Here is a 12,585-nt window from a genome sequence, read left to right as displayed (position 1 = left end):
CAGCCAAGACTCCGCCGTCACCGTCCGTCCAGACGGCGTTCCCGGCCACTATCCCCAACCCCCAGCCAACACTCCACCCCAAATCTTTCCCCTATTCCCCACTCCTCCCCATCCTTCCCAGACCCTCTCCCGGAAATGTCGGGCCTCCTTCCCCTCCGTCCCACTTCCCCCTCTCCTCCACCCACCCCTCTTCCAATTACCCCCTCCCCGGAGTCCATCATAACTCCTCCCCATTCTTTGGGGAATGACGGATCCTCCGAGGAGGATCATGGAGGCATTTCCGGAGCTCCCGTTTTGGCTCCCGGTATGTTTTTATTTTGTTTTTTTTTAAAGCACAAACTGTTTGTATGTAATCATGTGTCGTGCCTTTCTTCGTGTTTTTGTGGCTTGACTTTTGGTGATTTTGCAGTTTGCCTTTACCTCTTCCTGGTGATTTCAACATACACATATCACACCTGTGGGAATTTGTACATAGGCCTTGTATTTTTGGCAGCACCCCCTTTTTTTTTTTTTTTTTAGGTTTAGGAGTGATTTGGTTGTGTTTTTGTTTTTTTAATGTGGATTCCCTATTGTTGTATTAACCCACACACTTTTCTCACCCACAGAGGAACAGAGGCGTCGGCAAGAGGTGGCGGATTGTGTTGGCCAGATGCGCCAACATGTAATTGGCATTCTGGTGGCCCTCGACCGGCTGTCTGGCCTCCTTCGCCAGTAGTTTTTTTATTTTTGTTTACTTTTCAAAATAAATTTATTCAGACAAATATACGTTCTGGCTCATTTTTTAAATCCAAAACCAAGATAGTTTAGCATGACATAAGTAGACTGTTCCTGCAAGGATTTCCCTTTTTTAAAAGTTAGATTGTGTTTTGTCTTTGTATGTCAAACAGACACAAGAAACACATAACAGTAACAATGTCATTTCCCTTTTTGGGTGTAGTGTCAATTACATATTTCTACATTTTACAGGTTCCTAGTTGGTGCGCAAGCTGCTTAGGCCAATCTTACAAATCCCAAGGTTGGGCCAGGCTTCCTTTTGGTGTGGGTTGGGAAGCTGAAAACATATTTCAGTTTAGCTCAACTGGCGTCAGTACTGGATTACCCCTTAGTCAAATGTAACTTGTGTTAACCTGGTTACACTTGCTGTTAACGTCCCAAAAAAGGAAGACCATTTCACTCTCCAAACATTTATTCACAACATAACAGAGAAAACAAAGTGGTCACTCCCAAAAAAAGAACACAGTGATAAATTCAAATACAACACATACCAAGAAATAATTAAATAAAAACAAAAAATCAAGAACTGGTTGACGAAGGACCATGCCAACATGATTCCACAAACATGGCGTTGCGATATGGGTTCCAGAATATATGCCCAAAAGGACCAGATCCAGGTTTGGTAAGGGTAGCAGGAAGTAGTGAGCGTTGGAGTGCCAAAGATTATGTGAACAAACAGAAGATGGTGAAAAAAAAACCACAAAATTAGATGTTCGCAAACAAACACAAACACATTAGGTATAAACACTGTAGTTTTGTTACAACTTACCTAAAAAATCTGGCCACCACATCATCGCGTATGGCCCCCCCACATACTGACCTCCGACCAACCTCGGGGGGGCCATCCTCAGGTAAGGCATCCTCTGGCTGCATTGGGACACCACTCCTTATGGCAATGTTGTGAAATATCCCACACAGGACCACAATTTTAGACACCGTATCCGGCACATACATGAGCTCGCCACCAGAGCGGTGGAGGCATCTGAATCGGCCTTTTAAAAGGCCGATACAGCGCTCCACCACTTGCCTGGTGGCTGTAAGTGCGGAATTATACGCACTTTGTGGCCCTGGTGTGGGAGCCAAATAAGGAGTGAGCAGCCAGGACATGCAAGGGTATCCACTGTCTCCTGTGAAAAAAAATAGACAACATCAGGAACACTGTGTATCAAGCTTAACATTGTTATGTACTAAAGGTCTCCACTTACCCAGAAGCCACGCATCACCAGCTTGTAGGTTGGTTAATTTCTGCCATATCCCTGATTGCCGGATGACGAAGGAGTCATGAGCACTTCCTGGTAATTTAGCATTCAGGGACAGGATCTGGAGGGAGGCATCACATACCACCATTACATTCAGGGAGTGATAGTGTTTACGGTTTCTAAATATTGCCTCCAGCCGTGCTGGAGGCTGAAGTGGTATGTGAGTACCATCCACAACCCCTATGATGTGTGGGAAGCCAGCTATTTGGTAAAAATTGGCCTTGGCCACACTAAGGGCACCCATATCCAAAGGCATTTTAATAAAATGATGGAGGTGCTTGAAAAGTGCCTCCATCACTGCCCTCAGGATCCGGGAAAAGGAGGATTGGGAGATGCCCGCCACTATTCCCACCGTTGTTTGAAACGATCCTGAGGCACAGAAATGTAACACCGCCATAAATTGCGTCAGTGGTGGTATTGCTGTTGGACTGTCAATTTGCCGCTCAAGATCACTTTCTATTAATGAGAGAGTGTCTATGATGATTTTGGGAGGTAGACGGTAGCGTCTTAAAACCTCATCATCGGGCATTCCAAAAAGGGTGACACGTGTTCGAAATATCTGGGGCCTTGCATGCCTACGATGCCTACGCCTGGGACGAGTTTGAGGTTGGTCGTCTTCCGGGAGCAGGGCCAGAACAATTCGCCCCAGATCTACCTGAAATTCAAAGTTTACAATGTAAGGCTTTTGAGCCACCCCAAAAGTAACATAAAACAACTTAGCTTTATGATACCATCCATAGCTGCTTACATGCCGGGGTATTGTCATGATACGTATAAACTGTAAAAAAGCCAAAAATGAGACATCAAAAATTTAGAGGGTGATTTTATGTTTGTCAAATTGGTGCAAGCCAACACATAAAATAGGCGAAACACACATTTGGCCATCGATGAAAACGACATTGCACACCGTACGTCAAATAGGGGTCAAATGGACCCCAAAAATGGAAAAGGGAAAAGCAAAACTGGTTTACATGATGAATAAGCCTCGAAAAATGCGTTAATTATTTCGCAAATGCAAGTCACTACACCAACAGTCAAAAATGCGTTAATTAGTTCGCAAATGCAAGTCACTACACCAACAGTCAAAAATGCGTTAATTAGTTCGCAAATGCAAGTCACTACACCAACAGTCAAAAATGCGTTAATTAGTTCGCAAATGCAAGAAAAATAATGGACTTACCAAAATCGAATATATAAGATTTCCCTCAAAAAGGTCTTTGGGTCCGAAAGCCAAAACAAACTAAAATAGATGAAATTAGTGTTAAAAAAAATATATAAAACAAAAAACCAGAAGTAGACACCAATTGGCCACAAATTAGACTGCACAAAACTTACCAAATCAGGAAACGATGGCAAAAAATAAACCAAAAAAATGCGAACGGAAAACCAAAACAACTGTAGCAAACCCAAAAAGATACAAACACCGCCAAATCCTCCAACCGCAAACAACCAAATCCAACCAACTTAACCGCCAACAATCCAACAACGCAACCTCGACTCCACACACACCAAGCCATAAATAGTGTTTATTTTCCCGCACAAATTAAGGATGAATCATAGGGACGCACAATCAATGATGCGGCCGCAAACTAAGGACGCATGTATAAATACGTCACGAAATCACATTTAATTTCTGGTTGATTTCATTCTGGAAGCAGAGACATGGCTTCAGACCAGGGAAACAATGGCCAAAATTCTGGCGGTAAGGCCTTCATGCATTTTGTCTCAATGATTCTTTTAAAACATAATATTGTGCAAGTTGTGAAGTGGCTAAATCTGCATATTTACCCAAATAGGTGAGGAGGATGACATGGAAGAGACTGCTGGCCCCAGTCAACCCGCCAAAGCTGCCAAAAAAAAAAGGCAGCCACATTTCACAAGCAAGGAGATGGAGGTTTTGATCCAGAAGTGCGTTGACATCCTGCCCCAGGCAGCCAGGAATATGAGCCAAAGCCAGAAGTGGAGAATGTGGGAGGAGGTCGCCGTTGCTGTCAATAGGGTGGGTGATTATGTCCGTCTAGCCCGGGATGTCAAACGGCGGTAAGTAAACACTTTCCCATCCTATAAACAAACCCCATTGTAAAAAAAAGGATAATGGTTCCAATTTCATTCCACAGATGGGCAGACTTCAAATATCGTCTCAAGCAAAAACTTGCCGACAGGGCTAGGCATGCAAGGGGGACAGGTGGGGGTCCCACCCCTGTGCCATTGGAGTTGACAGACTTAGAAGAGCTGGCACAGGGGGGTGTGCAGGCTGTGGAGGTGTTTGGCGTGTCCAACATGGATACGGACATGCCAGACTTTGCGGCTCCTCATGTTGGCCAAGGTAAGTCTTGTGATGTCACCAACTCTGAAATGCTATTGTGCCAATATGTAGATTCTAATGTGAGTCTTTTCGCATTTTTCCTAACAGAGACAGAGGCGGATGAGTCTGCTCCAGAGGGGAGCCTTGGCCGCAGAATTTCTGCTGGCTCTGCAGGGGAGGAACCAGTACATCCGGCTGAGGACCCTGCAGAAGCCAGTCCAGGGCGTGCCCCCTCGCAGGCAGTGGGCCTCCTCACAGAACTCAATTTTAAATCGGATTTCCATACGGAGATTCTGCAGAGGATGGACGCCAGTCTGATACGGGTGGCTGAGGCCCTGGAGCAAAATGCTGCGGCCAACGTGACCATTGCTCAGGCCCTGGCGGAAAATACCAGGGCCAACATCCGCATCGCCGATGCCCTGGAGCAGCTCGTTCGCCAGCACATGGTGGAGCCGACCTCCCTTCCTGCCGGAACATCCGGATCCTCCACCTCTGGCACAACATCAGCCAATCCTCCAAATGTGCCTAGCCCTGTGCCTAGTCCAGAGGCCACAACATCTGCCTCTGGACAGGCCAGCCCGATGGCATCCCGGACCCGGTCTGGTGCCCACCCTCGCCCAGCCAAACGGGCGAGAAAACGGTGACAGCAATGGCGACTTTTCCCACACTCCTTCTGTGCTTGGCTCATATTCCTTTCTGGTCAAAACTTCCCTCTCCTTTCTTGTGAAATGTTTTTAATTTTGGTATTTACGTTTATGTTACCAGTTATGGCTTTTTTTTTTTTTTTTAACAAATATCTTTGCCACAAAAAAAAGGCAACAAAATATTAGGCCAATTTGTTTGTGTTTAAACAATAAATTTAAAACAAAAAACTGACATTGTATTGTGACATTATTGTACAAATGGGTTACATTTAATCCTGGCCCTAAAGGCAAAAACTGACCCTCTTAAAAAAAAAAAAAGGCCTCTTTAAGGAAAGTTTAAAAAATCACATAGCGATGCCAATTCCACAGTAAACCCAAAAAAAGGGGAGCTAATTAAAACATGATGACATTATTGTTACAATAGGCCATAACCAACAAATTGTGGCCAAAATAAAACACCAAAAATGTACGCTAATTGATTGTGTAATCATGACATTAGCAGCTCTGATTTCCACCTGCGTACGCTTTTGTGCTATCCCAATAAACTGCTTTCCAAACACATACCAAGCCGGTTTTCAATCCAACACTAATTACTTTAATGACCAGCCGCGATTAATCGCAGCACCATCGTTGAGTCCCGGGACGGAGGAGAAGGCCATCGCCAATGTGGTCGAGTAATCCTGACCCTAAGCTGTGCGAGCATTTTGAAGGGAAAGCGGATGTTCCAGTGACGTATGAGACGGTCCGAACACATTTGACGTTCGCATCTGCTAATGTATGTACGCCCCAAAAACGCCTCGCCACGCCTGCGTTTTTTCATCTCCACCCCCGTCAACACCCAAAAACGCCCTGTTCTGTCAATCACATTTGACATGTCACTTCCTGTACGCTATTTTAGGAACGAGAGAAAAAAAGCTCGCAATCTGCCGTACGCACATGCGCAGTGTAACACCGACGCATGCGCGGTTAGTCAACATCGGAACGCAACGAGCGTACTGTTGTTAACGTGCGGCTCTGAATGAGGGCCATTATCAGAGATAGTTTTGTATATAGAATGTATATGTTCATATTTCAGATGAAAATCCCGGGTACAGATTTTAGAGCAAGCTGAGAGGGTTATCAGCACTAAAGAATTACCAGCAGATCCAGCACACAATGCACTACAAATACACAACTGCAAACTACACTTTACAGCCGTAGTAAAAATGCAGTTATTAAACAAATCATGACTATCCAATACTAACAGATGCCATTATATTTCAGGTTTTGTATCAGTACAAGTTTGAGTTTCTCCAGGAGGTTTGCAGTCATGAGCATTTTGTTCCTCTATGCTTGCCTATAAGATCAACACACATCCCAGGTAATACATACACAGGACAGGTCATATTCATTCTAAGTAAAACAATATTCTAAAAAAGTGCACTGGAGAGGTTGTGCTTTATGGTCATTCTTGCGGGTCATGCTGTAATTAGTACTATTATCCAGCAATCCCTGGGGTTGGATATGGGATCCCGGCAGTCGGTATTAGGTAAGTATCCTACCACTAACCCTTACCCCTAACCCTCCTTCCCCGATGCCTGAACCTAACCCCCCCCTAGTATCTAAACCTAACCTCCCCCTCCCTGCACCCTAAACCTAACCCTCCCCCCTTAGTGCCTAAACCTAAGCCTCCCCCTACCCCTTCGGGATGCCGGCGGTCGGGATTCTGGAGCTGGAATCCCAACGCTGTCGGGATTCCAGTGCCAGTATTTTGACCGTCTGCATTCCGCACACTGGGATGCTGACTACAACCTCAATCCCTGACATGATAAGAAATAATGTTGTCTTGACCATGGGCTAAAGATGATATCCAAACATAGTCAAAGTTAACTCAGTATATCCTAATGTAAATGAAAATATATTAGCCCAACTTAGATATACCGTGGCATATCTTAGAGCAGCAATGAATACCTTTGTACTATATTGGAAATATGTATGGTGAACACATATGTTACTAATTAATTTGCTTCTATTTGAAGTGTATAATGGATATTATTATAAAAATTCTTAATTGGTTTGAATATAAAATCTGGTAAATTTAATTTGACATTAGGTCCAGTAAGTAGTTACTGAGATTATCACTATTGGTTACATATAAATTATTCTATCAGTTGTGTTAATTTCTTTCTAGTTATGACTAGCTTAGAATAGCTTATTATCTAAATACTTATAAGTTTCCTATTATCTGTGTATTAATTGTCTTATGTGTCTTTTTGTTTATTTTGTGTACAACGAAGACCCATTAACACCGTCAGACTCCACTAAAGTGTATAATGCACTAGGTAAGTTCTCCGTTGTAAGGGCATTTCAAGCCATGAAAAGTGCCTGCAGCAGTGGGGGTGGGCGGTGGAAGGTACAATTTAAAATGTGTATTTCTGTGCCTATTTTAAAGGGTACAGTATTTCAAAGTAACTACAGAACATCAAATTACAATTCTTTAAAAAGTCAGATCATAGGCGACAATGCTAGTTTTGTGAACTGGAATCCACAGAGACGGTGCAGTTTATCAAGCAGCAGAAAACCGCAAAACATATATTTTTCTTTAGTCCTGGTTCTCAATTCTCATACGCAAGGATTATCATATTGATCTGTTTGATGTGAACAATTTATAAACCTATAATATTTCCATTTTTAACCAAGACATGCCAGAGTATACCTTGACTGATGACTTCTGTCGGAAGCACTTCCTGATCGGCATACTTCTCAGAGAGGTTGGCTTTGCATTGCAAGAGGACCAGGACATCCGTCACCTCGCCCTGACAACACTGAAGAGCATCATGGCCAAACACTCTTTTGATGATAGATATGTAGACAAGGTAATTCCTTCTCAATAGTTTGTGAACCTTCTATTCCCACAGGCAACAAAGTCATATGTACCTGTATGGAAACTCTGAAAAAGATTTGCACAGTCTGGGACCTCTTACAGTTCTGGTCTATCTTCCCTATTCCTTTCATTCACCTACGTGCAGCCATCGTCCATTCCTATCTCTGTGTACATATTTATATGAGGAAGCTCTTTTTGTGGCTCTCATCCTGTCCCGTCATACCAAGGGGCCGATGAGGAGGTTGAAAGCAAGTCGACCATAATTGCTCCCCATTGCATGCACGGAACTAAAGGGGTGTTATATGTATTACCGCCAGCCGCATGGCAGGTGTCTGGGTATCACAGTGATATTCCAGGGGTTATTCCAGTGCTGGCACCTACGCGTTTCGACGCTCCTCAGGCGTCTTTGTCCTTTGTCGAAACACGTAGGTGCCAGTACACAGAGATCCAAGCTCCCTTCATACAAGTGAGAGCTTTTCATCGTGACACCGTGACACAGACTGCTCACCATACCAAAGGCAATCTGGCTGACTTTGGCCCTCATTCAGAGCCGTATGCTCTGAGCAGAGCGCACGCTCTGAATGAGGGCCGCCCTCCATGAAAATGGAGCGTCCTCCTGGACGCTCGTATAGCTGTGGGTCATCACCCACAGCCTATACGAGCGTGCATTTTGATGGCCGCGATGGTCGTGACCATCGCTATCATCGAAACTGCGAGCCGGAGCCTGCGGTTGAGGTTTTCAACCGCAAGCTCCGGAGTGATTTTGGCTCTATCAGAGCCAAAATCACTCCCACTGACATCACTAGTGATGTCAGTGGGCCGGCTTCTGACGGGAGGCGTTCCCGTGGGAACGCCCCCGTCAGGGAGGCACGCCCCCGGCACGCCCGCCAAAGGGGGCGTGCTGTCAATCAACATCGACAGCACGCCCCCTTTGATCAGACACAACGAGCGAAGGACTTTCCTTCGCTCGTCGCGTCTGGCGCATGCGCACGACGGAGCTCCCTCCGTCGTGCGCATGCTCAGTTCATAACATCGACCCACTTGCGAGCAGACAGCCGCTCGCGAGTGGGTCTGAATCAGGCCCTTAGTTTTCACCTTCTGCCATTCAGGGAGGACATCTATGATTTCTTTCCATTTCAATCCGGTGGCAAGTGCTTAATTTCTTTTCATCAGTCATTGGACACATTTATTTTAACAGCTAGCGGGCCCGCAGATATCCATTCAGGACACTGGTAAACCAACAAACAAACAGAAAGTTTGCTTCATTGTTTACTCTCATGATTAGATTGTTTTCTAGGGGTATATGCCAATTTTATCTATGTGATTGAATACATTTTTATTTTTAGAATACGAACCTTGTCATATAATATTTGTGTTCACCCCCCGAAATACTGGCTACATCCCAACTAAAGGCCCACATACATCAGAGATTGATTGCAGCAATCGTGCAATTTGCAATCGATTGTGTATAAAAAATCTTTCCCTTTTTCAATCAATTGCTGATTGCAGAGATACCACAATCGATTGAAAAAGGGAAAGATTTTTATACACAATCGATTGCAAATTGCACGATTGCTGCAATCAATCTCTGATGTATAGGGGCCTTAAGGTGGAGATGTATCAAACCTTCTAACGAGCACAAGAGGAGAAGTTGACCAAAGCACCCAAACAGCTTCTAGCTATCATTTATCAAGTACATGCTATAAAATACTAGCTAGAAGCTGATTGGTTGCTATGGGTATTTCTCCACTCGCCCTCATTAAAGATGGTTTGATACATCTCCCCCTAATTGTGTTTTTTCCACCTCTAACCATAGGCTTGGTTTGCTACCCGTTATCATTATCAGTGCGCACTTGCAACAACTCTAGCATCTGTCTGGAAATAAACATACAGTATTTGCGCTTTTGATCAATTGCATAACCCACAGTTGCAGTGACATGCCCTGATGGAACATTGCCTACACGAGATCGACCCACTATAGTCCAGCTACACCCCGTCAGTCACAAGTGCAGATAAAAACATACACAATATGCTCTGCAAATATGCTCTGCATCAGCCCTTAATGTCTAACATGTTTCCCTATTCCTTTAGATTGGAAGTTGATATAGGTCAGTGAATATTGATCTCCTTCACCGTTGTCCTGCTTATTGGTTATTAAATGCTGGAATTTTCCATACAGTATTGTACAGAGCTGTGAAATGATTTGTGCATATTGCATAATATTAGTAAGAATAAGTGCGATAGATGTTTGTTTATTTTGTATTTTTTTTCTAGGAAAAGCAGGCCCAGATCGCCATTTTATACCTGCCCTTCTATGGTATTCTCTTGGACAATATGCCTCGTATATTTATGAAGGACTTTTTTCCGTTTTCAATTAATACATCCAATCAGGTAAATCTAGGAAGTAATCATGCCATGGGCCATGTGTAAATAGGGTTGCAATCTATGCTTAAAAGAAACCATGTAATCCTAATATGTTATAGCACCACCAACTTCATTACCAGCCCCATTGATTTATGCTAAAAACCACCTACTGTAGCACTGATAAAAGGGACTCTTAGTAAAAGTATTAGTGACAGGTGGCTTCTGCAAAGCATCCTACGCTGCTGACACTATTTTGTCACGCACAACTGAGTGGTCATTTAATTTTTTTTATATCTGAGGACCTGATTCAGAGGCGCTCACAAAAAGCGAGTGCTCGCTCTGAATCAGGGCGGTCGCTGGTTTTTTAGGAGCGGCCTCATGGCCGCTCACATAGCTGTGGGTGACCACCCACAGCTATAGCGAGCGGCCATGATGATGGTCGCGATGGTCAAGACCATCGCGACCATCAGGCTTGCGACGAGACCCTTGTGGTAGGGTCTCGTGGCCGCAAGCCCCAGAGAGCTTCTGGCTCAAATAGAGCCGGAAGCTGTCCCACTGACATCATTGGTAATGTCAGTGGGGCCACCCACAAACGGCAGGCGTTCGCATGGGAACGCCTCCATTTGAGAAGCCACCCCCCCGCCACGCCTACAAAATGGGGCGAGCTGTCGATCAACATCGACAGCCACCCCTTTCGTAGTGAGTCCCGGAGCGAGTGCTTTTTGCGCTCGCTCCGGGGCTCGCACACGCCACGCGTGCGTACTGGGCCACCATCGACCCGGTTGCGAGCGCTCATCGCTTGCGACCGGGTCTGAAGCAGGCCCTTAGTTCAGTGTTGTAAATTTCCTCCTGGTTTATATGTACAGATGTGTCCCCATACATCTATCATCCATGTGCTACAAGTTTTGTTACACATAACGCATGAGAGCCCTGTAACTCGGTAGCGCTGAGCATCTTTTGTGCGACCTTTTACCTTCAAATGTGTCTTATTCGCATAGCGGCTGTGACACTGTAACATAGCGTTTTGCATGCAGATACACCCGCAGTTGCACACAGAATATAGGCATGCTGCATATCATTTTAATTGGCAGATCCTTGTGCGTCCAGGTGTCCTATACACATTTCAAGGTAAAAAGTTGCACCAAAAGACGCTTGGCACTGCCAAGTCATGCCTCAAATGTCGCGATTAGAAAGGCTGTTTAATGTGCAAGGAGGCTAGATGTATGAGGACACATCTGTATTACATTTAGTTTTTACTCTAAACTCTTGGAGGTATTGTCATATAAGCAAATATTTCTTACCTAGGAGCACCAACAATGTAAATTCAGGCCTATCTATAACTAGTGCTATTTTTGTAGAAAAATAGTTTCAGGAACCCTTGGGGGGTGCGCAGTTAGGCAGAACTGTAGGCGGAGCTACAATGGGGGTGGGGCATTAATTGGTGCACAGCCAATTTTTACAAAAATTGTCAAAGTTTGGGCTGTGGGGGTGGGTGTTATTATAACATTTAAATCTATCATATAAGTATATATGACCAGTACTTAAAGTGGTCCTAGAGAAGTGGTGGAATTCACCCCTGCTTTGGCATTTTTTTTAAAAAAGGTGCATGGTCTTAAAAGAAAGGGCGTGGTCACACAATAGTATTCCCAATTCAAATTACGCCACACAGTAGCACAATCTTGATTCATCCCTGATTAACATTAGACCACATAGTCATGTCCCTTATTCATGTATGACACACAGCAGTGTCCCTTTTACACAATGCCCACATTTGTACCCCTTATACACAATGCCCACAGTAGTAGTGCCCCTAATACACATTGGGCCTGATTCAGACCCACTCGCGAGCGGCTGTCCGCTCGCAAGTGGGTCGATGTTATGGACTGAGCATGCGCACGACGGAGGAAGCTCTGTCGTGCGCATGCGCCAGACGCGACGAGCGAAGGAAAGTCCTTCGCTCGTTGTGTCCGATCAAAGGGGGCGTGCTGTCAATGTTGATTGACAGCACGCCCCCTTTGGTGGGCGTGCCGGGGGCGTGCCTCCCTGACGGGGGCGTTCCCACGGGAACGCCTCCCGTCAGAAGCCGGCCCACTGACATCACTAGTGATGTCAGTGGGAGTGATTTTGGCTCTGATAGAGCCAAAATCACTCCGGAGCTTGCGGTTGAAAACCTCAACCGCAGGCTCCGGCTCGCAATTTCGATGGTCGCGATGGTCTCGACCATCGCGGCCATCACAATGCACGCTCGTATAGCCTGTGGGTGGTGACCCACAGCTATACGAGCGTCCAGGAGGACGCTCCATGAAAATGGAGCCCGGCCCTCATTCAGAGCATGCGCTCTGCTCAGAGCGTACGGCTCTGAATGAGGGCCATAAT

At 45.1% G+C, this 12,585-nt stretch overlaps 1 protein-coding gene across 1 annotated transcript in view; it reads left to right on the top strand.

Annotated features, from left to right (window-relative positions):
- Positions 1–12,585, top strand: part of DOCK10 (dedicator of cytokinesis 10) — a 308,992-nt gene that overhangs the window by 219,146 nt on the left and 77,261 nt on the right. Inside the window, exons 30-33 of the mRNA XM_088446281.1 lie at positions 6,246–6,342; positions 7,259–7,303; positions 7,662–7,837; positions 10,120–10,236. Of these exons, the coding sequence (XP_088302407.1) occupies positions 6,246–6,342; positions 7,259–7,303; positions 7,662–7,837; positions 10,120–10,236 (435 nt within the window). The remainder of the gene's footprint in view (positions 1–6,245; positions 6,343–7,258; positions 7,304–7,661; positions 7,838–10,119; positions 10,237–12,585) is intronic.

The sequence above is a fragment of the Taudactylus pleione genome, unplaced genomic scaffold, assembly GCF_031769625.1.
Source record: "Taudactylus pleione unplaced genomic scaffold, aTauple2 ptg000395l, whole genome shotgun sequence".
In the NCBI taxonomy this organism is placed as follows: Eukaryota; Metazoa; Chordata; class Amphibia; order Anura; family Myobatrachidae; genus Taudactylus; species Taudactylus pleione.
Note: the sequence above shows the minus strand (reverse complement) of the source record. Positions and strands in the feature narration are given on the sequence as shown.